The 27,233-nt window shown below is 41.3% G+C and overlaps 2 protein-coding genes across 3 annotated transcripts; both read left to right on the top strand.

Moving 5' to 3' along the window:
• Positions 1 to 24: 24 nt before the first annotated feature.
• cep152 (centrosomal protein 152) lies at positions 25 to 19,534 on the top strand. The gene is made up of 27 exons (XM_030765303.1): positions 25 to 111; positions 2,018 to 2,127; positions 2,245 to 2,311; positions 2,619 to 2,960; positions 3,230 to 3,392; positions 3,542 to 3,682; positions 3,949 to 4,088; positions 4,422 to 4,622; positions 5,887 to 6,034; positions 6,441 to 6,532; positions 6,830 to 6,993; positions 7,591 to 7,807; positions 8,190 to 8,303; positions 8,576 to 8,706; positions 9,156 to 9,284; positions 10,662 to 10,797; positions 10,977 to 11,162; positions 11,535 to 11,807; positions 11,980 to 12,111; positions 13,508 to 14,122; positions 14,568 to 14,643; positions 14,948 to 15,115; positions 15,578 to 15,671; positions 15,778 to 15,851; positions 17,734 to 17,890; positions 18,392 to 18,498; positions 18,648 to 19,534. The coding sequence occupies exons 1-27, from the start codon at positions 25 to 27 to the stop codon at positions 19,532 to 19,534; spliced, it is 5,151 nt and encodes a 1,716-aa protein (XP_030621163.1).
• A 651-nt stretch (positions 19,535 to 20,185) lies between these two features.
• LOC115804408 (very long-chain acyl-CoA synthetase) lies at positions 20,186 to 26,480 on the top strand. 2 transcript variants are annotated; one of them, XM_030764829.1, is made up of 10 exons: positions 20,186 to 20,760; positions 22,257 to 22,466; positions 22,632 to 22,790; positions 22,936 to 23,060; positions 23,472 to 23,666; positions 24,099 to 24,189; positions 24,434 to 24,632; positions 25,006 to 25,103; positions 25,232 to 25,362; positions 25,803 to 26,480. In XM_030764829.1, exons 1-10 carry the CDS (start codon positions 20,295 to 20,297, stop codon positions 25,977 to 25,979), a joined length of 1,851 nt encoding a protein of 616 aa, XP_030620689.1. In that variant the 5' UTR covers positions 20,186 to 20,294; the 3' UTR covers positions 25,980 to 26,480. The 2 variants fall into 2 exon arrangements, with proteins under 2 accessions (XP_030620689.1, XP_030620690.1); XM_030764830.1 differs by lacking the exon at positions 22,632 to 22,790.
• The last annotated feature ends 753 nt before the right edge of the window (positions 26,481 to 27,233 follow it).

The raw sequence follows: 27,233 nt of genomic DNA, 5'->3' as shown, positions 1-27,233 counted from the left end.
GTCTGATGTGCAGGTCAAATCATCATGTCCATTGACTTCGACAGTGCAGCCTTGCAGACTCAGCATGACGAAGAGGAGTACGATCAAGAGGATTATGCACGAGAACAAGAGGTAAGTTACCCACTCTACGTAATTTAACGAGCCCTGAGTCGTGTTGAGAAAGAACTGCCCGTACGTTATGAGATGGCTATCTCTGTTGATATCCAGTGTGTGAGCGCATGTGGAACATTATCAAGCGACCTGAAGCACGCTAATCACAAGGTGCAGATCCCTCAACTTTGAAGTGAATGCCGATTTTACCTCCAGCATTTGTACAGACGTAGACTTGCTGACCGTATTATATCTGTAAAGGATTTGAAGCGATGCATTGTTATTGGCACATTTATTTAATGGTCACGTCTTATACCCGAAAGATAACTGTTTAATACAGTTGAGCAGGAAATACTCTCTCAAATGTTTAGTTATTTTAAATTTTATGCATACTACAACTTCACTGATATTATTGTTACCAGTGTAGGTTTCATTTGTTTTTAGTGATGGGGTGTGATGGCAGCAGTGCTGCCTGGATTTAAGTAAATAGCCATTCCACGTGAAGCTTGTAGATACCTCTGCCATTGTAATGGTCTTGACTAAGCTGTAAATATAGGAGGAGATTTTTCATACCTGTCTTGCTCCAGTCATAGATCCTGGTGTCATTTATATGAAGGTGGCTTTCTCTGTTGGTAGTATGAGAGAATTCCTTTTAGAGTGTTTATGTTTAAAGAATGCTGACTTCTCCAATCAGACACATGCAGGCTGCGACTCAGCCCTCAGCTGTCTCCTGAGCACTGAACAGTGAACAGGTATTGGTGCAAGTCAAACGCTGTCAGGTGTGTCACCCTGACTCAATTATTCTGCCCTGATTTGCTTTCCACTGTCTGCCACACCGAGGGAAAGAGCTTATCTGGATATTATATGAACTCAAAACTGGGAAAATGGAGATGACCACTGAACAAGGAGTGTCAGTGATCAGTATGTTTGAGAAAAGATTCTTTAAAGGTTAAAGAGGATGATACAGCAAAAGTGATTTTTGGTGAACTTTGGAATCATGGTTTTTAATGTGGAACTTATGCGCACGTAAACTCGGTCAGTGGGAAGGTTTTTTTCTTTTCTTTCTTTTTTTTTCCCCACTGGAATTCAGAAATCTTTCTGCTCCAATTAACTGAAATGTATGGTGAGACCCTTACAATGGGCAGCCCCCAGACCAGAATGAAGATAAACATTTGGACAGTGCAGCAAATGTCTTTGGTCCTTTAACCTGCTTTTTCCAGCTTAATCATTTTACTCACATGGGAGAGAGAGAGGAAAAGTCTACCCCCAAAAAAAGTCTTTCGGCATGTGGTTCTGGTACAGTGGCTTGCGCTTCATGGTGCTAGCGTGAGTCTAAATGCGGAAGTGGAGCAGCATGGTTGTCGAGGAGACAGTGAGGGATGTGAGACTCATTCTCCACTCCTTATGGGAAGTAAGTCTACTGGGCAAGGCTGGTTTGTGTTCCCACTCACTGTCAGGACAGACTGCCACTGTTCTCTGGCTGTGACACTGAGGAGGAATGAGTGGTTTAAACATATTAGCTCAAAAGGACAGTTAAATGTAACATGGAAAGTGTCTTGATCTGTCTGATTTTAAGTCCGGAATGGTTTGGTTGTTTCTTAACGTGCTGGCCTCTTAAACCTGCCTGGACTTCATTTCATTCTGAAATGTATTTTACTAATTTGGCGTTGCTGCTGCTTTGTTTTCATAAACCGTTTCCACGGTTACCTCCCCCACTGCTGTGACTGAGTTACTTATTTCTGTTAGTGAGTCATCCATCAGAAACTCACCTCATTCACCTTATGCATTCAAAAAAAGAAAAAGAAAGATTAGAAGTTCTTGAACAGGATGTTTTCATTCATGGGGAGTTCAGCATGGACAGTTCTTTTTGACATATGGTTGTGTATGTGTGTGTGTCTGTGCGTGTGTCTGTGTGTGTATTCTCTAGCTGCACAAGCTCCTGACTGACCTTCCAGATGACATGCTGGAGGACAGCCGGGACTGCTCCTCTCCTGAGCTGGACTACTCCGACTGCAGTCACCACGACAACGATGACAGGTAGAGCTGATCCACTGTCCATGTGGCTCTAGTCTCAGGAGTGTTAATGAAGCACAACAGTTGAACTCTTCTGAAAGCTTGACGTAATACTGAGATGTATTTTTGTGTGCGGTCCAGACAACAACATGGTGAGAATGGACAAATTGGGTGGCCACATCAGTCCAGGCCTGCCTCCCCTGAGGAGGTGAGTTGAAAATTTTATGATTTTTTTGAATACATACATCGGAATGAAATGCAGTACATATGCATTTTGATGATGATTGTTGCTTTAAACCATCATCATGTTCATAAAAATGTCTAAAAATGAGTTACAATAAGGTATGAGAGGCGCAATTACAACTGAAATACATTTAATAAAAACATTAATCATATGCCTATACAGTATACAGGAGTCTTCAACTGTAGGAGTGGTTTCAGTTCAAGCTGCTATTGTGTACGTAGTATTTAATCGAAACCATTTTATTTGTCTTTTATTCTTTTATTCTTTAAAGAACTATGAGGAGAACTATGGTGAGGGTTCTTACCATGAGGACTATCCCTATGAGAATGGAACAGCCCGGCTGAATGGCCATGCTAATCACCTTCATAATGGGACTGAACATTTAGCTCAAGGCTGGGAACACCAGCAGGACCAGGACTACCAGCATGACCACGGGGGCACTGGCTACTCCAGCATTGACACAGAACAAGGAGGGGGCGAAAACGACTTCTCCGCCGGGGAGGGGTATGCACAAGAACCTTACCACCATGCTGTCGTCCACCCAGGGAGGGAGTACCACAGAGGAGAGGGGCAGGGCTATGGAGATCATGCTAGTGTCGCAAGCCATTTTCAGGTGATTGGGAGATGTTTGAAATACTACTCGCACCTTGATTTACCCTCATGATTTGCCCTAGATTCCAAGTCATGACTTAAATATTCATTTTGAATAAGGAAGGAAACCTGGAATATTTCTTGTCATTTGGTGAAATTTTAGAATTGTTTTTATACATGTATTATACAGTCCTTGCTTTTGTGATTCTATATTTGAAATAATACATTTTAGGTATTTATCACTTTATTGGAGTGTTAGGTAAGTGCCTTGTTTTCTGTTTATTGTTTTAGAATTTTGACAACGAGAGACCTGGCAACAAAGCTGTGGATTGTTACAAGGCCAGCTACAACCCACACCAGGCTGCCAGGCAGCCAGGTATGTTTAACCCTCAAACTGCCCATCAAGACAGTCGCTTTGACCACCTTCAGAGGGACTTTCTGGACTCAAAACAAAGTGAGTGCTTTGGGAATCTGTCTTAGCTGATGTGGCTGCATAACACTTTGATCAGTTCACTGAATAATCGAAACCACCGAATCAGAATGCTCTGATAATGAAAATCGCTGAGGGCAGCTCCTTAACAATTCATGGACCTTGTTTGGCAGATACTGTTGAGTCTCAAAGGCTTGCTCAGCTCCAGATAATCAACAAGGCCCAATTAAGACAAATTGAGGACTTGGAGCAGAAACTTGAAGACAGTAGGCGCAAGATAAGATACCTAGAGCACCAGTTTGCCATTGTGAAAGGTACGTGTGGGAGCAATGGGATCAGAAATCTGTCATTGAGAACCAGGGAAGTCGTTTACGACATGTGGTGTTTAAGTTAACTGGATAACTAGAATGACTGTGCTGTGAAAAATTTGGATTTTCTAACAATAGAAATAATAACAACAATTATTTTTGTTGTTGTTGTTACTGTTATTTCATTGTTGTTAAACAACAAAATAAAATAGTAATGTATTGAGTACAATAGACTGAGGTTTGATTCTTAATGCTGCGTGATTTTTTTTCAGATGAGAAGGAAGGTCTTGCTGTATCGCTGAAGGAGTCAAGTCATCTGATAGAGGAGTCAAAGGAGAGGGAGAGTCAGCTGCAAGGCAAAATCAAATCTCTGGAGAGACAAGTTCAGGCTCTGACTGAGAGAGAGCAAGAGGTATGTTTACAGTATAACAGCCTACTTAATGAGAACCTTAATCAGGCTGGGTCTCATTTGCTCAGGTTGGTACAGATTGTGAAAGTTTTGCCCAACATGTGTTGTAGAAGTAAGCACAGATTTTTATATTACAAGACAAAATTTGTGTGATGCAAACTTTAAATGGCCATGATGGCTAAATATACCTTTGTGCAGATGTTGTAGATTTTTTTATGTGAAATGCATCGACTCAGGCTAGTACGGTGTGGTGTGCGTGTGTGTGTGTATGTCTGCGTGTGGGCGTGCGCGTGTGTGTATATATATATGGATGTGCTTGTGTGTATACGTGTGTAGAGCGTGAAGAAGCAGCGCGTGGCAGAGGCAGCAGTAGACAGCATGCAGCAGCAGATGATGGAGTTGTGTCGTTCTGAAACACTGACGCGTGCTCGCGAGCAGCACGATCGTGATATGACAGCCATGAGAGAGCAGCATGAGGCCAGACTCCTTAGTCTACAACAGAAACTTGACGCTCAAACACAGGCCTTACAGGAGCAGGTTAGCATACATACAAACACACACACACACACACACACACACAGACCCTGCAGGAGAAGGTCTGTGTGTTCCACAACCCACCCACCCACTCACAGCACACACATACACAGGCTCTGCAGGAGACATCACTTACACCATAGCACACACACACACACACACACACATACACAGGTTCTGCAGGAGAGATCACTTACACCATAGCACACACACACACACACACATACACAGGTTCTGCAGGAGAGATCACTTACACCATAGCACACACACACACACACACACACATACACAGGTTCTGCAGGAGAGATCACTTACACCATAGCACACGCACACACACACACACACACATGCGCACGCTCACAGACACAAATAAATGCCCTGGAGTACAGGTCTTTTTATTTTTTTTTGGCAGTATATACATACACTTGCAATTGGACAACTAAAAAAAAGATTGCCCAGTTATCATCATATTATTAATCTTAAACATAAAACAGACTAGTAGATGAAATTAAGGAGATAAGCAGTAAGAAAAGGCAGGTGTTTTTTTTTTTTTTTTTATGGAAAGATATTGGTGGTTTGAGTCTCTTCTGTGCATCATTCACAAGCGACAAATTAATAAATAATGATTTTCACCTGAACAATTCATGCACACATGTGATACTAATGATAAGAGACTAAATCTGAAACTCATCCCAGATGGAAATTATGATGGCATATTTGTCACTCTGTCCTGCCTCAGGGCGCCAGTGGAAAAATTAGTGGTGAATACGCAACGGTATTGTTCTTAATATTGTTCTCCACTTGGCAATATTATTCATTATAATACTCTTCAGCTGTTCTCTAACACCTTAAGATTTTTTTCTCAACTCTGTTGCTGATTTTATGTAAACTGAAGGGGAGAAATCCACAAACAAACAACTACTGAGCTCATTCATTTCAGCCTTTTTTGCCTGTCTTGGCCCCAGTAGACCAAACAGAGAAATACATGTTGTAAAATGAAGGGTGGTTTATATCAGTCACAGCCAACAAGCACAAGAGGGCGCTGTTGACCCACAGGGGTTCCAGACCAATTTGCATTGCGTTAGGGACTGTGGTATGTGAAGACTCATCATCACTGTATGTGAAATGTCATTGAGACTTTCATGCACACTGACTGTGCTGTTTGAGTGTGTGTATATGTGTGTGTGTGTGTGTGTGTTAGGTTGTGTTTATAGATGACAGTACATGTTTACATGCTGATCTTCTGCTGTGTATGTGTGTGTGTGAGATGGAGGCAGGCCAGAGGCTGAGAGAGCAGGTGAGGCAGTTGGAGAGGCAGAGAGAAGGGGAGCAGGTGGAGAGAGCCGCAATCATTAACACTCTCACACAACAGCTGGAGCAGAGCCAACAACAGTGTGCCAAGCTGCTACAGACTGGTCAGTCTGTGTGTGTCTGCGTGTGTGTATGTGAGAGAGAAAGAGAATGCTTGTGTTTGTTTGTGTTTATTTCTCTGGTCACCACATGGGTCACTGCTCTTCTTCCCACACGAATGGTACTTCAGTACACCAATTTCAAATAAATAGAGAAAACAAACTGTTCAGAAGTTGCCCCCCCCCCCAAATAAGGTTCATCCAAAGTCGTTTCATGCACTGTGTAAGTTTAAGTTAAATTTAAGTTTATTTAAAGCCCAGCATCACTGTTTACAGTCTATATACATCAGTGATACTGAAAAAATAAATTAGAAATGTTTTTTAAAATACATTTATTTCTGAAAGCCTGTGCAGTTTTAGTTTGCTCATTGTGGTGTTTACTTGTAACACCCCTGCTGCTGGTATATTTTAGGTTCTGTTCAAGAGATGAGTCAAATACAAATGAAACTGCAGCAGGCCCAGTCAGCCCTGAGCATCAGTGACAACATGAACAAAACCCTGCAGGTCCGTAAAATCAATTACAGTTCTTGTCTTTTTGTTCTTTTTCCTTTCTTTCACTTTTTTGTGTCTTCTTTTCATTGCTTTTTTTCTTTGACTATTTGTTTCTTTTACCTTTCTTTCCTCTCAGTCATAGACAATGTTTGCAAACAAACCAAAAAAATTTCCACTGAAGTAAATGTATGTCAGTCATCATGACCTAAACTTCAATCAAATCTCTCCTCACAGTTCAGTTAAAAAAAATGACAGGACTGGATTTCTTTGTGTTGACTGTGTTGTCGTCTTTCCCTCCCGTCTCCCCAGGAGGAGCTGAGTGATCTGAAGGAGCAGATCACCCTGTATGAGTCGGCCATTAGACACGGAGCTGTTACTCTGGAGGTCAATGGAGACTGGGAACAGCATCTCTCTGACTCCTACGTGGAACTTGGCATCAAGAAAGCCCACTGGAAAAACAGTAGATTACACAGGTGACCTTTTTTTTTTTTTGGCCATATAGAAAAGTGCTTCACAGTTTTGGTTGAAGTTTAAATTATATTGTGTTTTAGACTGTGATTTTACATTTTGGTTCATATTCAAACAGTCTACTACAGACATTTGTATAAAAAAATCAATTAAAGTCATATCTAAAATCTTCATTACACTAAAAATGAAACAATGTGTAAAATGAGGTCACTGTAGATTAACCGCTCAATTGTCTAAGTCTGATCAGTCTGCTGAGTAACAGAGAAGAATGTGACGGCATTGCTTTTTTGGGCTTTTACAAAGTGCTTTAGTTTCATAGTCGTCGTGACAGTTATGTCCCGAATTGGCCTTAGGACTGTCAGGGTAAGGAACAATAGCAAGTGAGCTAAATTTTCACACCAATAACTCAAAGCTCAGTACTAACCTCAACTGGCTCATTAACGTACTTAAATGACTTTTTTAAAAAATGAAATTAGGCCCTACTTGGTCCCAATTGGTTTTTATTTATCATTTTAGCATTTAATATTTATAATTAGAATTTACAGTGTGGATGGAGGGATGTCCTGGTAATTTTTTTCCTTTTTTCAAACATTTTCTTTCAGCACTCCCCTAATATCCGAGGTGGTGGATTCCAGCAGCCTGCCTAAGGAGGACGTGGTGCGGGAACTGAAGTCAGAGCTGCAGCGTTGTCTTTCCTGTCTGAAATCAAAGAGACAGAGGATCAGTCAGCTCCAGCAGGAGCTCCAGACTTCTCAAAGGCAGGTGGAGGAACTGCACACCCAGCTGGACCAGGCAGAGATTATTGCCCGGGACTCCAAGGTCAGGACAAGGTTTCATCAAATCAGCTACTCCAACTGAAGCTTGAAAGAAAAGCTTGTCTAAGTGTGGTCCTCTGTTCTTTAGAGGTGTTCAGACTAGACTGAGTGCTGATGTGGTTATCAGTTTTCTCTGGTTGTGCATAGTTAGTATTGTATCCTAAATCGCATGTAGTTTATTTGTTTGTGTGTCTGTGTGTCCCTGTCCTCTGCCCTTTATCTTTTCCCGATGCACACCTGTAAAACCAGATTGTTAATCTCAGTGTGTTCCTCCAGACTGGATCTGGAGCAGAACTTGTTAGTGTAACACAGATGCAGCATTTCCACTGAGCCATTGCCCTCTGCTGTCTTGGCTGTTCAGCGCTGCTGTTTTCTGGTTATTGTAGGTGAAGGAGACAAGCCTGGAGAAACATCTGGAAGCAACCAACATGGCTGCTTCTCTGCACCAAGAGCTAGCCAAACTGCAGGAAGAGAGACAACACCTACAAGACAGAGTGGAGGTCAGAATGTGCCTGCTTATCACAAATACCTATACCTTCTTATTGGAATCATCAGCTAAAATGACAGATTTTTTTGGACTCCATCTTCGTCACAATGTAAAACCAAACAAACTAATTAAACTGAGTATTCACATTCACCTAACACTGTGGTTACTTCACATGTAAATTTACAATATTTTTCTGCTCAGTTATTCTCCAAGGCAATACGTTTAACTTGTTTTGACATGGCTATTGGATTTGGTGTGTGTGTGTGTGTGTGTGTGTGTGTGTAGTCTCTGGAGAAGCAGAATAAGGAGCTGAAACAGAGTGAGGATAAAGTGAAGGCAGCCAATGCTGAGCTGTGTACTAAAATGAGGGAGATGATCCAGGAGCTAGACCAGGAGAAACAGGAGGCAACAGAGAGGTAAGGAAAAGGGTTGGAGGATGAGTGGAGGAGAAAGACTAAAAGAAAACTACACACCATGGTGAGTGTGACTGTCCTTGCTCGGGGAGGTTGCCTTGCTGTTAATGAACATCATTAGTAGTGGCACAGTGTGTGTGCTAAGTCTTTCCTAACACCACATCAGTACCTGAGAATACAGTCATGGATCTGATTTGCTTAAATTCAGGAATAGGCTTATGTTTCAGTGTAAACCTAAACGGCTTTGTTGAATTCATTGGCATAAATCTTTGAAATTCCATCCAAGAGTAGGCCAAGTCTTTCACTTAAACGCAGTTTCTCATGTGAAAATTGGGTTTTCATATTTTATGCTTCCTGTCTCCAACTGTTGACAAATATTGGAGTGTTTTCGTTATATTATAGTATGCCCTGTCTTTGTGTGCATGTGTTTTCCAATGTGTGTGTGTGTATAGGTACGAGAGGACACAGCAGCAGTTTAGAGATGATGTGGTGAACCGTGTACGTCTTGAGCTGACACAGGAACACGCAGCTCAGCTGGAGCAAATCAACAGCCTCCATCAACAAGAGATACAGCAACTAGAGTAAGAGCATGTGTGACCCCTGGTGTGCAAATGCTTCTCCTCTCAGACTCACAGCTGCTTTGTGCACTTGGGGCCAAAGTGAGCAAAATGTCTAAAACTGCTCCATTTCTAATTTCATATCTGACCATAACTTTGTTTGGTCTCACATGTATTTACCCTGAGAGTAGTTAAGACTTCATAAAATGCTGTGTGTGTGTGTGTGAGTGAGTGAGTGTGTGGCTGAGGCTGGAGGATGCTGAGATTATATGTATGCTTATGAGCACCTGTGAATGAATGGTTTCTGTTGGAGCCCGACCGATAAATCGGCATGCCAATATTATCGGCCGATGTGAGCCAATTGCAGATAAATTGGTATCAGCATTTATGATGGCCGATAAATGACAATTAAAAAAATGGAGAGATGGAGGATGGATCTTTCAACCATGTTATGACATTCATGTAAGCCATGCCTGGTTTGCTTCAGTAATGTGAAAGCCGGTACCGTCAGTCAAACATCAAAATTACGTGTAACGCTATGGTAGTTTTGTATGCTAAGCTGTTGACAAACTCGACTGTAGGTTTATTTATTAAACAGTGTGGCAGTTCTAGGGAGCAAACAAACAACGGTCCTATCATTTCTCCCTTGTCACTTCTAAAAATTCTCTGGCAACATGGCTTACAGCAGCTTATAAGGCTGCCCATTGCTAAATTAGGTTACCCACAAAGCTAGCTAATGTTATGTTTATGCTTGGAAGACCGCTAACGTTAACAAGCAGTTAAACTGTAGTGTTTAACTTATTCTGCCTAAATGAAGCAATGTATCTGTGACTCCCATGTCTGTAGTTACAGTCGGTGCATTGGAAATTATTGAACCAGAGGGGACACGTAAATAAACGTGAGCTGAACAAGTATCTAACATGGCTTGGTAGCCAAACAAAGTTATCTAGCTTCTCTTTCAAACGTGTAATGTGAAATCCCAGCGTCACAAGTCCTTGTTGCAGACGGTCATGTAATATTAGATGCATTCAACAGCAGTGTTTACTCTAGGTCACTGTATCAGTTTACTGCATTGCTTATCAAAACTTTAATATATTTTGTTGTACTTTTGTTCAAAGTACTATTTATAACAATAAAACAAGTTTATTTTCAAACTGCATTATGTCATGTTATCTAGGTGAGGACTCTTAAATAACTACACATAACAAATGTTGGGGAAAATCTTTGTTTGTATCATGTTTCCGGAAAAAAAAAGAATATCGGCCAATACATCATTATCGGATTTTTAAAATCTCAGATATCGAAATTGGTATCGGTCTTAAAAATCCTATATTCGTTGGACTCTAGTTTCTGTGTTCATGGACAGGTGTGTGAATTTTGATCCTGTTTTACTCAAAACAGGTCAAAAGTAGCTGAGCTCAGTCAGGAGGTGCTGGCAGTACAAGAGTGTTACATTTCTGTTTGCAAGGAGAAGGACAAACTGGAAGAAAACCTGCAGAGCCAGATTGAAGCAGAGAAGAAAGAGAAAGAGAATGAGGTATACCCTGTGTTTGGACAGTCCACAGACAGAAAAGAGTCAAAGGTTTAATGTCTGTCCATGCAAAATGTGTTTGATGTGGCTTGTGTGTGGTAAAAAAAATTATTGGTATTCTAAAGTGGACCATTCATAAAACTTGCTGTTGTGTTAATCTGTTTGGGTACCTGTCCGTGTCTTAGATAAGGAGAAGAGAGGAGTGTGAAGCATCTCTACAGAGACTGAAAGCTGATTTGGACTCTCGGCACCAGGAGGATGTGGAACGACTCAAAGCTCAGTGGGCCGAAGAGAAGCAGGTTGAGATTGAATTGCAGGTCACTAGCCAGCTTGCTGCTGCCAAGCAAGCCTGGCACAAGAAACAGGATGAGGTCAGCAATGTGGCTGCCCATTAAAACACACACACATTTATACCACACACACAGGGGACAAAGAAAACATGTTGTTTTTTTTTTAAAGAAATTTTATTTCTATTAGTGCATTTCATACCAGTGTAAAAACTTAAAGTGATTTATAGAGGGCATGTTTTAGGGTAAAGTTGCAAAAATAGACATGTTGATGCTTGACAGATGCTAAACAAAAAAAATATTACATATTCACCCTTAAGTTTTGATTCTACTCAGTTAACTGGATAAGATTTGGAACCAAGCTAAACTCATCAACATCCTGAACAGTCCTGACATCCAGTGAGGCCACTAATTGAAGTAAACAGGCTAACAGTGACAATGTTAACACCCCCCCAGGTGGAGAGGGCCTGGACTCGCAGGCTTGAGGAGGCTGTGGAGGAGAGCAGAAAAGTCAGTTCCAGGGCTACTCAGGAGGAGGCATCTCAGACATCCAGCCCAGAGAACCGAGGCAAGCTCCTCACTATGGAGGAGGTGGAGGCCCAGCTGAGTGCTCAGAGAGCCACGCTGCAGCGAGAAGCAGAGACAGCCCAAGAGAGATCCGTGGATGAGGCCGTCCGACGCATGGAGAGAGAACTACAGCAGAAACATCTGGAAGACCTGTCTCAACAGGTTAGTCTGGGCTGCCTCGCAAAAATATGTGTTGTGACATTTTACTGTGTCTTTACAATGCACGCAATTAAAGAGACTGAATTTGATTAACCTCCAGATAGCCTGAGGTGTAAATGTAATTAGACAAATTCTTTAATAAGAGTGTTTGTCTGATTTGTGGTCTGGGTTACAGGTTGAAGAGGCTGTTTCCAGGGCTCATGCCCGCTGGCTCCAGAATTTGACCTCTTTACCTGAGTACAAAGCCGCACTCCAGACGGAGAGAGAGGAATGGGACAGGCTCCAGCAGCAGCGAGTCCAAGAACAGGCACAGTCTATTCCTCATTTAACTTCATAGCCACCCAGTGTATTTCCCCTTTATTAGAGAGCATAACTCAACCAGAGACCACTATGATAGATATTGTGGAAACACCTCATGGGGGGGGGGGGGGCAGTAATCGCAATTACAAACATAGCTACACAGATGAGTCAGATTAGGTTAAATGTTAATAAAAGGTATGTGTCAGCTATAACAGAGTCCAACAGTCAGCTCTTACATATCTCAGGTTTCATAAAAATTCATATCTAAAAGATTTGAAAAGAGGTTAAGTGGTCATTGTGCAAATAGCAGGTTGCAACATGTCAATGAGAACAGCTTGGAAAATTATTCTTGTGTATGCCAAAGACACTGTACAGGAAAGAGGCACAATGGTGTTAAATCTACACAGACAGACGGATACATAACCGGACAAGTGCTAAGAGCCATAAACAGCCTTAAAAATTACCAGTTCAGTGAACTTTCAGTGAACCTTTCTATGACCCAGTCTTCAGAAAAAGTGTGTGCTATAGAGCGTCACTTGTAGTAGGGCTGCTGTTTTTCCAAACCACGAAAATGCATGACTTACTATAATGAGTGCAAAACCCATCCCCAGAGCAATGGAAAAATTAATAGTCTGATAAGTCCTGATGTAGTCATACATTTAGTTTTGTCATACATGCAAATATGTTCATGTTTTTTAACAGAAAAGGCAAAGGGCGTTTTCAGCACACCTTACATGTCGCCACCTGTTAAAGATGAAGCTGGATCTGTTTTGTATAGCCAGCTGTCTTATGGGAGTCACTGGGTGAAATGATTTCTCTTTGTGGTAGAATAACAGTAAAGGAATATGTCACTATAATAAACCATCACATGCACCCTCTGCTGTAAAAACTAAAACTGCTTCTTCAAGATGTTCCTGTATCCCAAGAGAATCCCCTTCTTGTACCATCTCCCTCCTTTTAACCCCCACCCCAAACTACACACACACACACACACACACACACGATCTGCTAAATGGAAAAGTGGTTCCATGTACATTAGGATGAATTCAAATGACCTTCATAGCTCTAAACATCGTTGAATTTTTACTATATAGACATGGTACAGAACAAACATAACACTGCGCCAAGACAGACTAAAGCCATTCTGAAGACGAGCCTAGCCAAAATCCTTAATTATTTTAGGGTGTTTGTACTAGTCTTGGCATTTCCATTGGTTTGAATAACGCCTGATGCCTAGACGTCTGCATAGAAAGACTAGTGGAGAATTACACTCTGCATTTTACTCTGAGTCCAAATAAACTGCTCGTGGAGTAAATGAAGACCAAAGAAAAGAATTAGGTTTATGTGTAGCAAACTCAGTAGCTCATATGACTAACCAGTGTTCTCCTCTCTGAATGTATCAGATGTTCACATCCCTGAGGACAGCAGAAGACAGGTGGCAAGAGAGCGTTCGAGAGACACGTGAGGAGCTGGAGGAGTCTCAGAAAAGGATTGGAGAACTTCAAGAGGAGGTGCGCTGCCTGAAGTTGAAGCTGGAGCTGTTGCGTGAGGAGTACGCTGCTGAACTGGCCAAAGCCCAGGAGACCTGGATCAGGGACAAAAAGGAGGAGATCTCCCGACTTTGTTCCCAGAACCAGCAGGAGAAACAGACCCTGCAGCAACATCACCAAACCCAGTTGGAGCAGAGACTGGAGCAACTCAGGGAGGAGATGCGGAGGAGGACCCATGCAGAGATCCAGGAAGTCCTAAGGAGTAGAGAAGAGGAATGGAGAGCAGAACAGGAGCACCGGCTCCAGCAGCAGAGATGCCAGGGCTTGGAGGAGCTGTTGGCTGAGCTCGGGGAGGTGTTTGAGGAGCTCAGGAGGGAGGGAGTGGAGAAGAAGGGGAGCAGCAGGGAAGGACAGAGCCTCAGGAGCAGCACTGCAGCATCTGGAAGCTCATTGAGAGCCCAGCTGAAAGATGCCTGCAGGGAGACGCTGACCAAAACCTTAGCCCATGCCAAGCAAGAGTGGAGAAGGGTAAGTGCAGTGGAGTACTTTGTACAATAGAGTACTTTGTAATAGTCTCTTTTACAGACAAATCTGTTTTTATAAAATCTATAATCTGTTGGACCTTGTCCTGCATAGCTGCGAAGTAGGCAAGCTTTTGCGGCAGCTCTGTTTAAACACACCTGACTCAGCTAGTGGGAACTCTGATGAGTAAATGAACAGGAGAGTCAGGTGGGCTGGATTAGGACTGGAGCAAAAAACCCAGCACACACCGTGGCTCCTCAGGACAAGCTTTTCCCTTAGTTGAACTTGGTATTCTCTTTTACCTTGTAGTGCAACACTGACATCACAGTTGATTGTAAACAAGAGTCCCCTTCCTACGCTGGGAACAAACATTCTCCTCTCTCATATTTTCTTGAGCAAGTCCTTGGTAGTTTTTCATTTGAAGCATTTGGGTTTTTTTCCTGCATTTCAGAGCAGTGAGGAAAGACTGAGGCGTGTGCTGAAGGAAACCCAGGAGAGACATGAGAAGGAGATCAACCAAATGAATAGTACGTGCGTTTCTACCTTTTCATTCACTCCCTCCCATACTTTCTCTCTGCTCAGATTGATTTACATCATGTTTTGTCCGGATTAAGCTCAGAAACAACTCAGTCTGGAATCCCTTGATAAGAGGTATAAAGTTTGCATGGTTGTTGTGAAGACTTTTAGTATTAATTGAGGACCAGCATGTGGGACAAACATGTTGAGAGGTTTAAGAAACCCTGTTCTCCAGGGATGTCTCTTGAGACGTGTGTTCTTACCAAATCAGTGTGGTTGTAATTTAATCTTTATTTTTCCCTCCTCTTCGCATAGACTCCGTGGCCCAGCAGAAGGAGGAGGCATGTAACCGTAAGAGCTGTACTGAGACCGGAACCAAACTGCAGAAGAAAATTCAGGAACTTCAGAAACACCTTGAGAAAGCCTGCCGTCAGCTCCAGCAGACCGTCCGCCAACACAAAACCACCTTGCAGAAACTTAAAGGCACAGTTAACACCATTTAACTACCTCCTGATGATCACTAGATGAAGTACATGTCTGTGTCATTTGAGTTGAACGTTTAAAGCAAGACAGACCTCAATGTTAAATGTAGATGTAGAATGAAGCTTAAGTTTATTTGCTTTATTTTGAGTTGTTTTACTTTGAGGGGCAATCTTTTATCTGGGGAGTATTCCAGAAAGCGGGTTTAGTGAAAACTCAGAGTTAGTTAACTCAGAGCAAATCGTAAACCTCCTAATAGAAGAGCCCTATGGCTTTGTTTTGCCAGGAGAAGCCATAGGGCTCTTCTATTGGGAGGTTTGCTACTTACTCTGAGCTAGCTAACTCTGAGTTTTCTCTAAACCTGCTTTCTGGAACACCCCCCTGGTTTTAAAACATTTTAAAAACACAGCACTTACAGAATATTTTACAGACGTTTTAAAGATTCATAGTGATCTCTCATTTTAGAGGAGCATGAAGAAGCCCTGCAAAAAGAGAGGGAGAGCAACTTACAGACACTAGAAGAGCTGAAACAATCGGTCAGCGCTGATTCACCCTCAGGGTTGGTAAAAATTTTTATTTGTAAGCATCCAGCCATTTTGACATATTATGGTCTTTTATGTATATGTAAACATGTAATTTTATACGTGTCTGTAACCTTGTTGCAGGGGTCAGCAGGCTCTGCAGGCAGGGCTGGAGGAAATGAAAGAGCAGTACATGAAAGCCGTGGAGAAGATCAGAGGTCAGTCCAAACGTGCAGGCGTGTGCATGCTGACAGAGCTTAGGGGCATTCCTGCCGTTTCAAATACTGTAATACATGTGACGCCTGTGCTGTTAGGTATGGGACGATACAGGTTGTCAGCTGAGCAGGGGGGCACCATACCATGGTTTTAATGTGGTAATGTTTTCAGTCTGCTGAAATTTTAACTTGACTCCATCAAACTTTTCTTATTTGACACAACTATGTGAAAAATGGAGCTCATATGGAAAACGCAGGTGTGATTTGTCACATCTCAGGTGTTCTCTCCACAAAATGTAGTAAAGCTCTCATCAGCAGTTCAAAATTTCTTCTTATTTCGCATAAAACACAATCTGTCAGAGGGCATTTCAAAGGAGCGCACTTTTCTGACACCTGGATATTTCTACTCCAAAGACCGTCCCACTGTATCGCATGTGTTTATAATAATTATGTATACAGACGTGTGTGTGTGTGTGTGTGTGTGTGTGTACATACATACATATATATATATATATATATATATATATATAGTCTTCCCCCAAGGTATGAGGAGGCTCACTTACTAGCTTCACTCAGCTCAGGTTTTTGATTTTTTTTGTGTGTTTTAACTTACGAGGACAGATCTGGGTTTTCCACATCTTTCGAGTAGCTGAAAACAAGCCACCGATCCCCCCCCCCCCCCCCCCCCCTAAATTATTTACTTATTCATTTTCATCTATAACAGAGAATATAAAACTGGGGGGGGGGTTGTAAACTAAATAATCAGAAAGGAATAGATAAAAACATAATTATGAAAGAGAAGGAAGAAGAAAATAAAATAAAAATTTTCGGTCACAGTACATATGTTGGGCTGGGCGGATGGTCAGAGGTCCATAAGGGGTTCCCATGGTCTTAAGAAGATATCCCTCTTATGTTTTAAAGAATAAGTACGCTGTTCCAGATGCAGTGTTTCATTCAGAATTTTTTTTGAACAAATTAAATGTTGGAGGTCTTTGTTGGTTCCAGTTAGGCAACATCCCTTCACTATATATGATATTCTGCCAACCCTCTTAATAGATATGGGGTCTAGTGCCCTGTCCAGATCTGTACCAGATAGGTAGCATATGGCTGTAATGTCCAGTGGAATTTCCAATACCTTGGCAGTCAGGTCGTGTACTGCTTTCCAGAAGCGTTTTAATTTTCTACATTCCCAAAAAACATGGATAATTTACCCTGTATATACTTTACATCTAGAAGATGAGTTAGGATACATCTTACTCAGACAGACTGGGGTGAGGTACATCCAATCAATTTTGATTACTCATGGCCTGCAAACAGCTGAAACATAGCACATAGTAGGATTGGATGATACAACCGCTCAGCAAAAAACAAAAACAGCAGAAGTCTTAGAGTTATCTTAGATAACATTTATACATTACCACAACATTGCCTTAAACATAACACAACATACCTTACCACAACACTGTGAGATACTCATTTCTTGGCATGGTAAATGCTGTAACTATGACAACATGCAGCCGAGTTGCATGCTGGGAGTAGCACTGTAGTCTTGAGTTTATGTTGTGTAATCACAGAGGCAGAGCTTATTGAGAGCAGGTGAACAGCCCTACTACAGAGACATGAATGAAGTGTCTTGTTAGCTTGTTACCTGTTCAAGTAATTGTGCCAGTTTTTTGCAAAATTACCACAGTTGGGTTTTAGTTTTGCAATTTCACAAATGTGTAATTTTTTTCCCCACTTACATTACTGATAAGTAACTGTTAACATAACTCTTGAACTACGAGGGGTTCTTTTTTTGGAAGACATTACATCTGTCATTCGGAGGAAGGCTGTCTTGTATTTACCCATGTGAGCCTGTGCATTTATATGTGCCGTATTTGCACAGGTGACATGCTACGATACCTGCAGGAGAGCAAGGAGAGGGCGGCCGAGTTGATCAGAGTGGAGGTGCAGAGAGAGAGACAGGATACAGCCCGGAGAATGCGCCGATACTACCTCACCTGTCTACAGGAGCTACTGGATGATGGGGGCCAGACAGCAGGGTGAGAGAGACAAACAGACATGAGGGACAGACAGAAAGAGAGCGAGAACTGCCTCATCCTGTCTCACATTTAGGTCCACATTTCAGAAGCAGATTCCAGTTCTTTTACCTGCTATACAGTCAGTAATTTTAGCTGGAATCACCTTTGGCCGAGAAGTTTGCCATTGTGTGTCATGGACAAAAGGGTGTTAGAACAACATACGAAATATCTATTCATAACTGTAGTGGTTTTATGGCAGTTAGACTCCTTGTGCTCTCATGTCTGCTGTTAATCTCCTTTAAATAGGCATTCTTCACTCGACATTTTTTCTTTTTATGTTCAAAGTATACAAAGTGCATGGAATAATGAAGTGTTGGATAGGCTCAATTAAAGTATTTCTTCTTGATAGTTAGTCATTAGATTCTATTTTCAGCAGCGTTTTCAGTACTTCCCCCCCATCACTCAGTACAGACAGTTAGTCTAAAGGATCACACCTCTGTTTATTCCCCCTCTCCTTTTTAGTGCTGAGAAGAAAATCATGAATGCTGCGAGCAAGCTGGCGGCCATGGCCAAGGTGCTGGAGACTCCCATGTCCAAGAAGAGACTGGTCAAAAATCAGAACAGTCAGGGTAACTTTTAAAATGATCTGCAACTTTTAAAATGTTTAGTCATAAACTGTAATTATAATTGACTCACTGTAAAGTACGTTTAGCCCTCATCTCCCGTGATACATTGTATGTTTACTTACACTGGTATTCATTTTGTGTATGAACATCAGGTGGGGCATTGAAAAGAGAAGGTGCCATTGAGGGCCATCCAGGCGAAATCTTAGGTGCCATCTCAGGGCAGAGCGTTTCTGCCTCAGCTGAAACCCGTGATCACCATACGAGAGTGGAGAAGATCCATCACAGCCCACCTCTCACTGACAATGACCGTATGACTGGAAAAGCAAAACTGAGTGGTACCAAATCAGCTAGTAAAAGCTCTCATTTAGGTCATCTGAAGACAGGAAGACTAAAAAGCCCCAAGGATTCTGACACGAAGCCAAATATCTCACAGCCTCTTCTACAGTCTTTTAAACATACCAGCCTTATTGGCTCTGGACCATCCTCTGCTCAGTGTGTTTTTAACGCTGACACCAGTGTGGCGAATGTCACCGTACGGCAACAGGGCAGGGAAACATACCTGCCGGGGATGGAAAGCAGACGGTCTGATGACCGTTTGACTGGACGGACGACTGTCGAGCCGTTTCACATAGAAGAGCCACCTGTCAAAGACGATGGACAAAGAGAGTGGAGTTTAAGCAGCAGCAGTGGATCTGATTTTAGCCACCAAATTCCCTTGTCCTCGTTTCCCGGCAAGAGAACAGAACCAGTCAAACCGTTCTCTGTCACTGCCCGGTCTGCAGAAGATCTGGATGACTTTGGGAGTTTGTTGGGGGAGAACTCGGATGCGACGGTATATAAGGAGATTGTTAAAGGACCACCTTACTCACAACTCAAGTCATGTACAAGCACAGGGATACACGGTAGCAGAGAACCAATCCCAGGGTTTGAGGGAGAGGAGGTGTCACACAGGCTGTGTTCAAAGAACCTTTTCTCAGAACTTACGGTTCATCATCAGGACAGTGGGTTTGACAGCCCTCAGTGTCTGCTTCAAAAATAAAACTAAGGAAAAATGCCAATGCTTTGTTGATGTGGTTGTTGTCGTTGTTTTTATTGTGGTTTGACAGCTGTGTGAATATGTGAAATAACATTGCCGTGTATTTGTGTGAAAGAGAAGAGTTCCGTGATGCTCTTCAGATGTACTGCACCTTAAATCTTTTAGTTTATGTCTTTATATATTTGTATTCTATTGGATTTGTATTAATTAAACAGTCTTTTTTACTTGTTTCTCGTTTGCGTTGTGAACTTCTTGGTTAATTTTTTCGTCAAGAAATCTGCATTAGTGATGACTTACTTAAAACTAGGGAAGCCATCAGTAGTCCTAGCTGAGGTGCTAGTTTGTGACGGAACTGTGGAGCGAAGTCCTACTGCGATTGATGGTGTCAAATAACTCGAGTAGTTAGCGTTTTTGAAATCTTAAATTTCCGTGTTTTCATAAAAGCAATGATAACACAGACACGTGGGTCGTCTCCCGCGGAACAAACTTTCATAATGTCAGTGCCCTTCACCGTCGAGTGAACTTTGTTTCCGTAACTTATTTATCAATGATGTGGGCTGCTACTCCTCCAACCAATATCGCTCCAGTGGAGTGTTTTGAAACGTCTGTAAGTGTTTCATAATTCAAGTTTAGACAAATCAAGTCAAGCAGCAATTCAGAACTTCCACGCCCGTCTAGCACTCAAACGGAAAACTTCAGAGTTCGTAAGCGGATAATATTTTGGGGGCTATCTCGGTTGCTGAGTGACTAATATTGAATTAATATGTGGTTGTGGTTAGCGTTCCTGCTTGTTTTGTTCGGAGCTCTAAGGTATCGATGCCCTTATTTGTACAAAGATGTGCAATATGTCATTCATATTTTGTTAACTGGTCATCGATTGTCGAAGTACAAAGAATCTAAACCCTACTATTCGGTTCTGGACCGTTTTTTGGAATCAGTTCAAAAGCGCCCGCATAAGGCATTTATTCGTTTCAGAGATGAAACATACTCATACCAGGATGCGGATAAACTGAGCAATAAGATTGCAAGAGCTTTGCTTAAGCACTCAAATCTTAAAGAAGGAGACACGGCTGCTCTCTTCATGGGAAATGAGCCAAATTACATGTGCATCTGGTTGGGCCTTGCTAAAATCGGCTGTTCCGCGGCTCTGTTAAACTACAACATGAGAGCTAAATCGTTACTTCACTGCTTCTCATGCTGCGGGGCGAACGTCTTAATAGTTGCGGCAGGTATTGTATCAGTCCCACAGTAACAATTCTCTCTCTCTCTCTCTCTCTCTCTCTCTCTCGCTCTCTTAGTCCGCCGTAAGCAAACATATCACAATATAACACAATTGTGGTTCCTGGGCAGCACGTGCTATTTCCTAGTTGTTAATGCGTAAAAAAGTAGCCTGTAGAAAATGGCTACTATTCTCTTCAAACTTTGCTTTTGTGAGCTTGACAATGATATCTTGAAATGTACCTTTTTCCTATTTCCAATGGGAAAACGGGCAAATTTGCACATTTTCATGCACATAAAGTCAGAAGAAACAACATATGAATCAAAATTAACATGTATTTATACTGAAGTCATACAAAAGTGACCACAAAAGATTTAGAAGTGAGCAGTTTCGAGTGAGTAGTTTTAAGTCACTTTCATAGATCAGTCCCCAAATATACTCTTCCATCATGTTCTCATTGTACCCTCCTTGGTAGCAGCGTTCAAGGTCCAGTATATCCTGATGGGAGCCCTCGCCCTGCTCCTCCGAGTACGCTCCCATGTTCTCCTTGAATTTACCAAGATGAATGTCAAGGGTATGGACTTTGAGGGACATCCTGCAGTCCATTTTGCCGTAGTTCTTCACCAGAGTTGCATCCTGCATTCAACCTCAAGCTGCTGTCTCCTTCTTAGTAAGCTTCTTGGGGAATTTCTTGCACTCCAGGATCTTCTTTATCTGTGGTCCCTGCTTTCTTTGCCACCAGAATGTTCTGGACTTTGAATGGCGCTGCCATGAAGTATATGACGAGAACATGATTAGAATTTAGAATCTCTGTGACTGTGATCACATACACTGTGAGCAGTGGGTGTTGAATTTAACCTCTGCACTTAACTCATCCTATACACACTGGTAGTGAGCACACACACACCAGGAGCAGGAGCAGTGGGCAGCACGGCTGCGCCCAGGGGGCAGTTGGGGGTTAAGTGCCTTGCAGAAGGATGTTGTGGGAGGGGAAAGCTGTGTTCACCCACTCTACCCACAACATTTTTTCTGGTCACTTTTGTATGACTTTAGTATAAATACATGCTAATTTTGATTCATATTTAGTTTTTGTCTGACTTTATGTGCATGAAAATGTGCAAATTTGCCTGTTTTGCCATTGGAAATAGGTACATTTCAAGAAATCATTGTCCAAGTCACAAAAGCAAAGATTGAAGGGAATAACAGCCGTTTTCTATACTTTTTGGGCATAAGCAATTAGGAAATAGTACTTACTACCCAGGAACAAAAAAAAAGTAAAGTAAAAATTTGTTGCACGGTGTATTCAATAGTACAAACAACCTATTTTGACTCATAGTATTTCATCCAGAATTTCAGCTGTAATCACTCATCAAAACTAGCATACTACTTCATCAGAAGTTTATTGTTGCCACCCTCTGTTCAGCTGCAACAAGCTAATTGTTGATGTTATTGTGGCAGTTTGCATAATACTTAGTAATACGTAACAAAACTATCTCTCTCTTTCAGAACTGAAGAATGCTGTTGAAGAGGTGCTACCAGTCCTCAGAGATCAGGGCGTCTCTGTCTTCATTCTCACTGATGAAAGCAGCACAGAGGGGATGGAGAGTTTCAGTGACAAGATCAGACAGGCCTCTGATGAACACATACCTGCCGACCTTAGGTCAAATATAACTTTCAGTAGCCCTGCAGTATACATTTACACATCAGGCACAACAGGTAATTCAGCTTCCAATGAAAGAGATTTTTAAAAATGTATTACTTAGTATTGGCTTTGTTTTTAGAAACCTTACCCCACTGACGCTTACAACCATCATTAATCTGAGTTAGATACATCCACATTAGAGCCTGTCAGCTCACATTCCTAATCCTTCACATTCACAGGTCTACCAAAGGCTGCTGTAATTAGTCACCACAGATTGTGGGCCATATCTTCCCTTCAGTCCGTGGCAGGAGTGACATCTGATGATGTTGTTTATGTAAATCTACCTCTGTACCACACAGCTGGATTTGGCATTGGATTCACTGGTGCTATTGAGAGAGGTATTGTGGAGTTTTATGAATACATAATTGTTATATATTTAATTTATTATAGAGTTTTGTAGGTTTTTTGTAGGGAAGATAGAGGTATTGTGTGAGTAAGCTGTATGATGCTAATATACATGGTTCCTGATCTCTCTGTCTGTAGGAGCTACAGTGGTGTTAAGGAGTAAATTTTCTGCCTCTCAGTTTTGGGATGACTGTAGGAAATACAATGTTACTGTCATGCAGTATATTGGAGAAACCATGCGTTACCTCTGCAACACCCCAAAGGTACCCCATCACTTTCTTTCTTTTTCAGTCTGAGGGACTGTAATGTGTGAAAAGGTAACAAATAAAAATCAGGTCTGCCAGTGCACTGGTTACATTGGATTGTACACACAATGGAAATATTGCACAAATTTCTGTTGGCACAAAATATGAACGAGGTCAAGATAACAAGAAAAGTATTTGTGTAATTCATATCATTTGCAAAACACATGGTTGCTTTTTGAACTAGTATGGTACAAAATCTAAATCTAATTCACAAGGAATTGTACAATTTAGTTTTGTCATCTTTTGCTTTAACTGGCCTCATTGCACAGTCATTCCCAGCGGTTTTGATGTTTGGTGGTGTATAAACTGCCAGGGGTATAGTATTAATGTATTAATGAGATAACATGAATTTCTCTATTATCTCCGAAGCATATTAGTGACCCAGTGCACAATGTGAGAATAGCTATTGGCAACGGGATCAGAGCGGACGTGTGGAGAGAATTCATCAAACGATTTGGCTTTATTGACATTAGAGAAATCTACGCTGCTACTGAAGGCAATATCAGCTTCATAAACTACACAGGGAAGATTGGAGCTGTCGGACGAGTGAACTTTTTCCACAGGGTGAGTTTCCGTTGAAATTACAGCACATTCAAAATTTAAATCTTGTACTTTGTCCAAGACATATTAAAATGTTAAAATAGTGAAATATTAAAATAGTAAAATATTTCTTAAATGGAGTCATTTGGGCTTGTGGTAATCTGGCCTGAGCTGTCTATATTACTCTCTTTAGGCCAGTAGGTGCCAATCCTGTCGATTCAGAGGCATCCCTCATTTCCCTAAAGAGTAGACCTGAACTAGCTAAGTGTGTTAATGGTTAGCTGAGTTTGGAGTATCAGCAACTGAAACTGAGTAGACATGATGGCCTGGCTGAGGACAGGGTTGGGAACCTCTGAATTAAAATGCCTGCATTCACAGATTGTATATAATATCTGTAAACCCTGCATTGCTTTATATGAAGTCCTGAAGAGTGTGTGTTATTGTGTCTGATGTCAGAGGCTCTTCCCTTACGCTCTGATCAAATTTGATCCTGAGAAGGAGGAACCAGTGAGGAACTCTGAAGGGTTCTGTGTGGAGGCAGACAGAGGCTAGTTCCTGTTTTTCTCTGAAATTAAGATCTCAATAGCTGTATATGTCAAATGAAATATGAAATGGGTTTTCAAATCCATACATGTTAAAAAAAAAAAGCAAAACAAAACAATACATATTTAGTTGTGCTATGTTTTTTTTTTAAAGTGAAATTAGATAATTACTGTTTTTCATATTGCTATTCAAGTGTCCAAACAACATGGAATAAATGATGATTTTATTGAAGATGATTGTTTGATCAGGTGAAACTGGGCTGCTGGTGTCTCGCATTACCCAGAGGAATCCATTCATTGGGTACGCCAGGGATCTCAAACAGACTGAGAAGAAAAGATTACACGATGTGTTCGAGAAAGGAGACGCGTACTTTAACACCGGAGATCTGCTTAGGGTAGACGAGGACAATTTGATCTATTTCCAGGATCGAATTGGAGATACCTTCAGGTAAACAAGTACATGACACTTTCACCCAAACTCATTGTTTAGCGCTCTTCAGCAATGGACCTCCAAACTGGTCATGTAGAAGAATGAAGCATTTCCAAAACAGTATATGTGATATCCAAGCCTTTACGGTGTGATACTGTGTACATGTTACCACATTTATGCATCTTTCCTCACATCTTTATTTTATGTGCATTTTGTAATTTTTTCCCTCTCTGGCTTTGTGATGCCAGTTTTTAATCAGACATGTGGGTTGCAAAATACTGATGTATTTTTTCTTTTGTTGTTTTGTCGACATTTTTGTTCCAGCTTAATGATGTATGTATTGCACACATGCTACTTTTATACTGTCAGTTTTTTTTGTTTGTTTGTTTAGGTGGAAAGGAGAGAATGTGGCCACAAATGAAGTGTCAGATATTCTCTCCATGGTGCCTTGTATTCAGGAAGCCAATGTCTACGGTGTAAAAGTGCCAGGTTTTTGTCGTTGTTTTTTTAAAACTCTTCATGTGAATCTATATAAACTTTCCCTATACCATACTCTTAAGCTCTACCTTTGATAAAAGTTAAAGACATGTTCTAATCTTGGACATTTTGTTTTGAAGGACAGGAAGGGAGGGTGGGAATGGCAGCTATCACTCTGAGAGAAGGAGAGCAGTTTGACTGTATTGGCACGTTCAGCCACGTGAACCAGTACCTGCCCGTGTACGCCAGACCACGCTTTATAAGAATTCAGGTATTTACTCCTGAACTTCAAATTCATGTCATACCACATGCTCACTGAAATGAACTGCAGTTAAAACACAGACAACAAATAAAGAGACACAGATGTCCACAGAATGTGCACGGCGTTGCAGAGGAATAATAATCATTTTCTGTGACTGAAAGAAAGACATTATTAGGATATTTCCCATTAAAAGTCAAACTAAAAGCTTAGCCATGTCTAGGCAATCACTTAAAGTATTATTTGTTGACAAAACCACTGAAATAATTGCCTTAGTCACAGATATAAAGATGTAATATTGGTATGATTGACAGCTGTGTGTAGTTACTTTTGTGTATTGTGTGCTGTAGTTACTGTGTGTAGTTACTTTTGAAAAGACTCTAAATCCAGAACATCAAGAATGTAGAGACTCACAATTTATCAGTATTAATGATTTTGTTTTGTTACAACAGAATTCTTTGGCTCTTACTGGCACTTTCAAACAGATGAAAGTAAAATTGGTTGAAGAAGGCTTCAACCCTGCAACAATACAAGATCCTCTGTATCTGCTGGATGAGAAAGAGAAATGCTACCAGCTGCTGACACAGCAAGCCTATGACTCCATACTGCAAGGAAACATTAAGCTGTAAACATTGGACATGTGCCAACCACACACACACACACACACACACACACACACGACAGGTGGAATTACTATTTACATTTATTGGAGTTTGGTGTGTTATATGTCTGTACTATATTTTCAGTGTTCATGCAGTGATCTACAACAAAACCTCTGTCATATTTAGACATAAATATGTGATTTTTACAGTTCTTTTACAGTTTTCTATTAGGGATGTGGTGTTATAGTTGTTGCGGTGTTGCAGTGTTCATGCAGTAGATATTTTTCACTTTAAGTTTGCCTAGACAGAAGAGAGTACTTTGAATCCGTTGATTTGTCCCAAAACTAAGCTCTTTTATTTTGTATCCCCTCATGGATGATGTTCTTGGGTGAAGGAGGGAAAAATACGTTTTTTGCTTCACCCTCCTGTTCGGTACCTCATACTTATGAAATGTTCAACATTCATTTGAAAATAATGGGTCTTGCATTCATGCTTTTGTGACCATGTGAATTTTGGATGAATTATACAGAAAATAAATGTTACATAAAACTATCAAAACAGTTTTAATGGTGTTGTTTGCTTGCCATACAGAACATGTAGTGCCGAGCTGCAGTGTTTCTCCAAACATTTTTTAATGCAGCTATGAGTCAGGTACTACTTGTAAATACTTAACTTAAAACTTTATTATACTTTAAGACGATACTTGGAAGCGATTAGTAAGGAAAGGAACGTCGGTTTACATACAACAGTTGAAAACGGCTATTTTTTTTTAAACCACAGTCGTTTGTTAGGACAGTGGAAGTTTCAGCAGAAGCGCTTGACTGAATCACAAGCGCTTAGCAGGTTGTTTGAATCTGGGACAAAGTTGCATAGAACTCGCAAAAACATTGGTTCATTCACATGGCCGCCTACTCACTGATTACTGTGGGGTCGCATGGAGAACTTGAGGTTGCCATGTTGCACAACAGCCTCTTTGACTCTCCGCCACTTTCAGCTGAAGAATTTCACAGTCGTGTAGAGATATATGTCATATCTATGGTGTCAGGTAGTCAAACGTGCTCAGAGGCAGGCTTATGTTTCACGGTGTAGCTTATTGTCAGAGCAATAATCAAAGCGCCGGATAATCTTTTTTTCTTTTCTTTTTAGCATAGGTATAACAGCTTGCGCGGTATATCAATTACTTCCCATCGAAAGGATGAGTGATTCATGATATGCAGTAACAAAATTAAATGAAATTAAATGAACTTGAAAATGTTGGGCAAACTGAAACATTATACCTAC

The sequence above is a fragment of the Chanos chanos genome, chromosome 2 (assembly GCF_902362185.1).
Source record: "Chanos chanos chromosome 2, fChaCha1.1, whole genome shotgun sequence".
In the NCBI taxonomy this organism is placed as follows: domain Eukaryota; kingdom Metazoa; phylum Chordata; class Actinopteri; order Gonorynchiformes; family Chanidae; genus Chanos; species Chanos chanos.
This window is presented reverse-complemented; position numbering and strand designations above follow the sequence as displayed.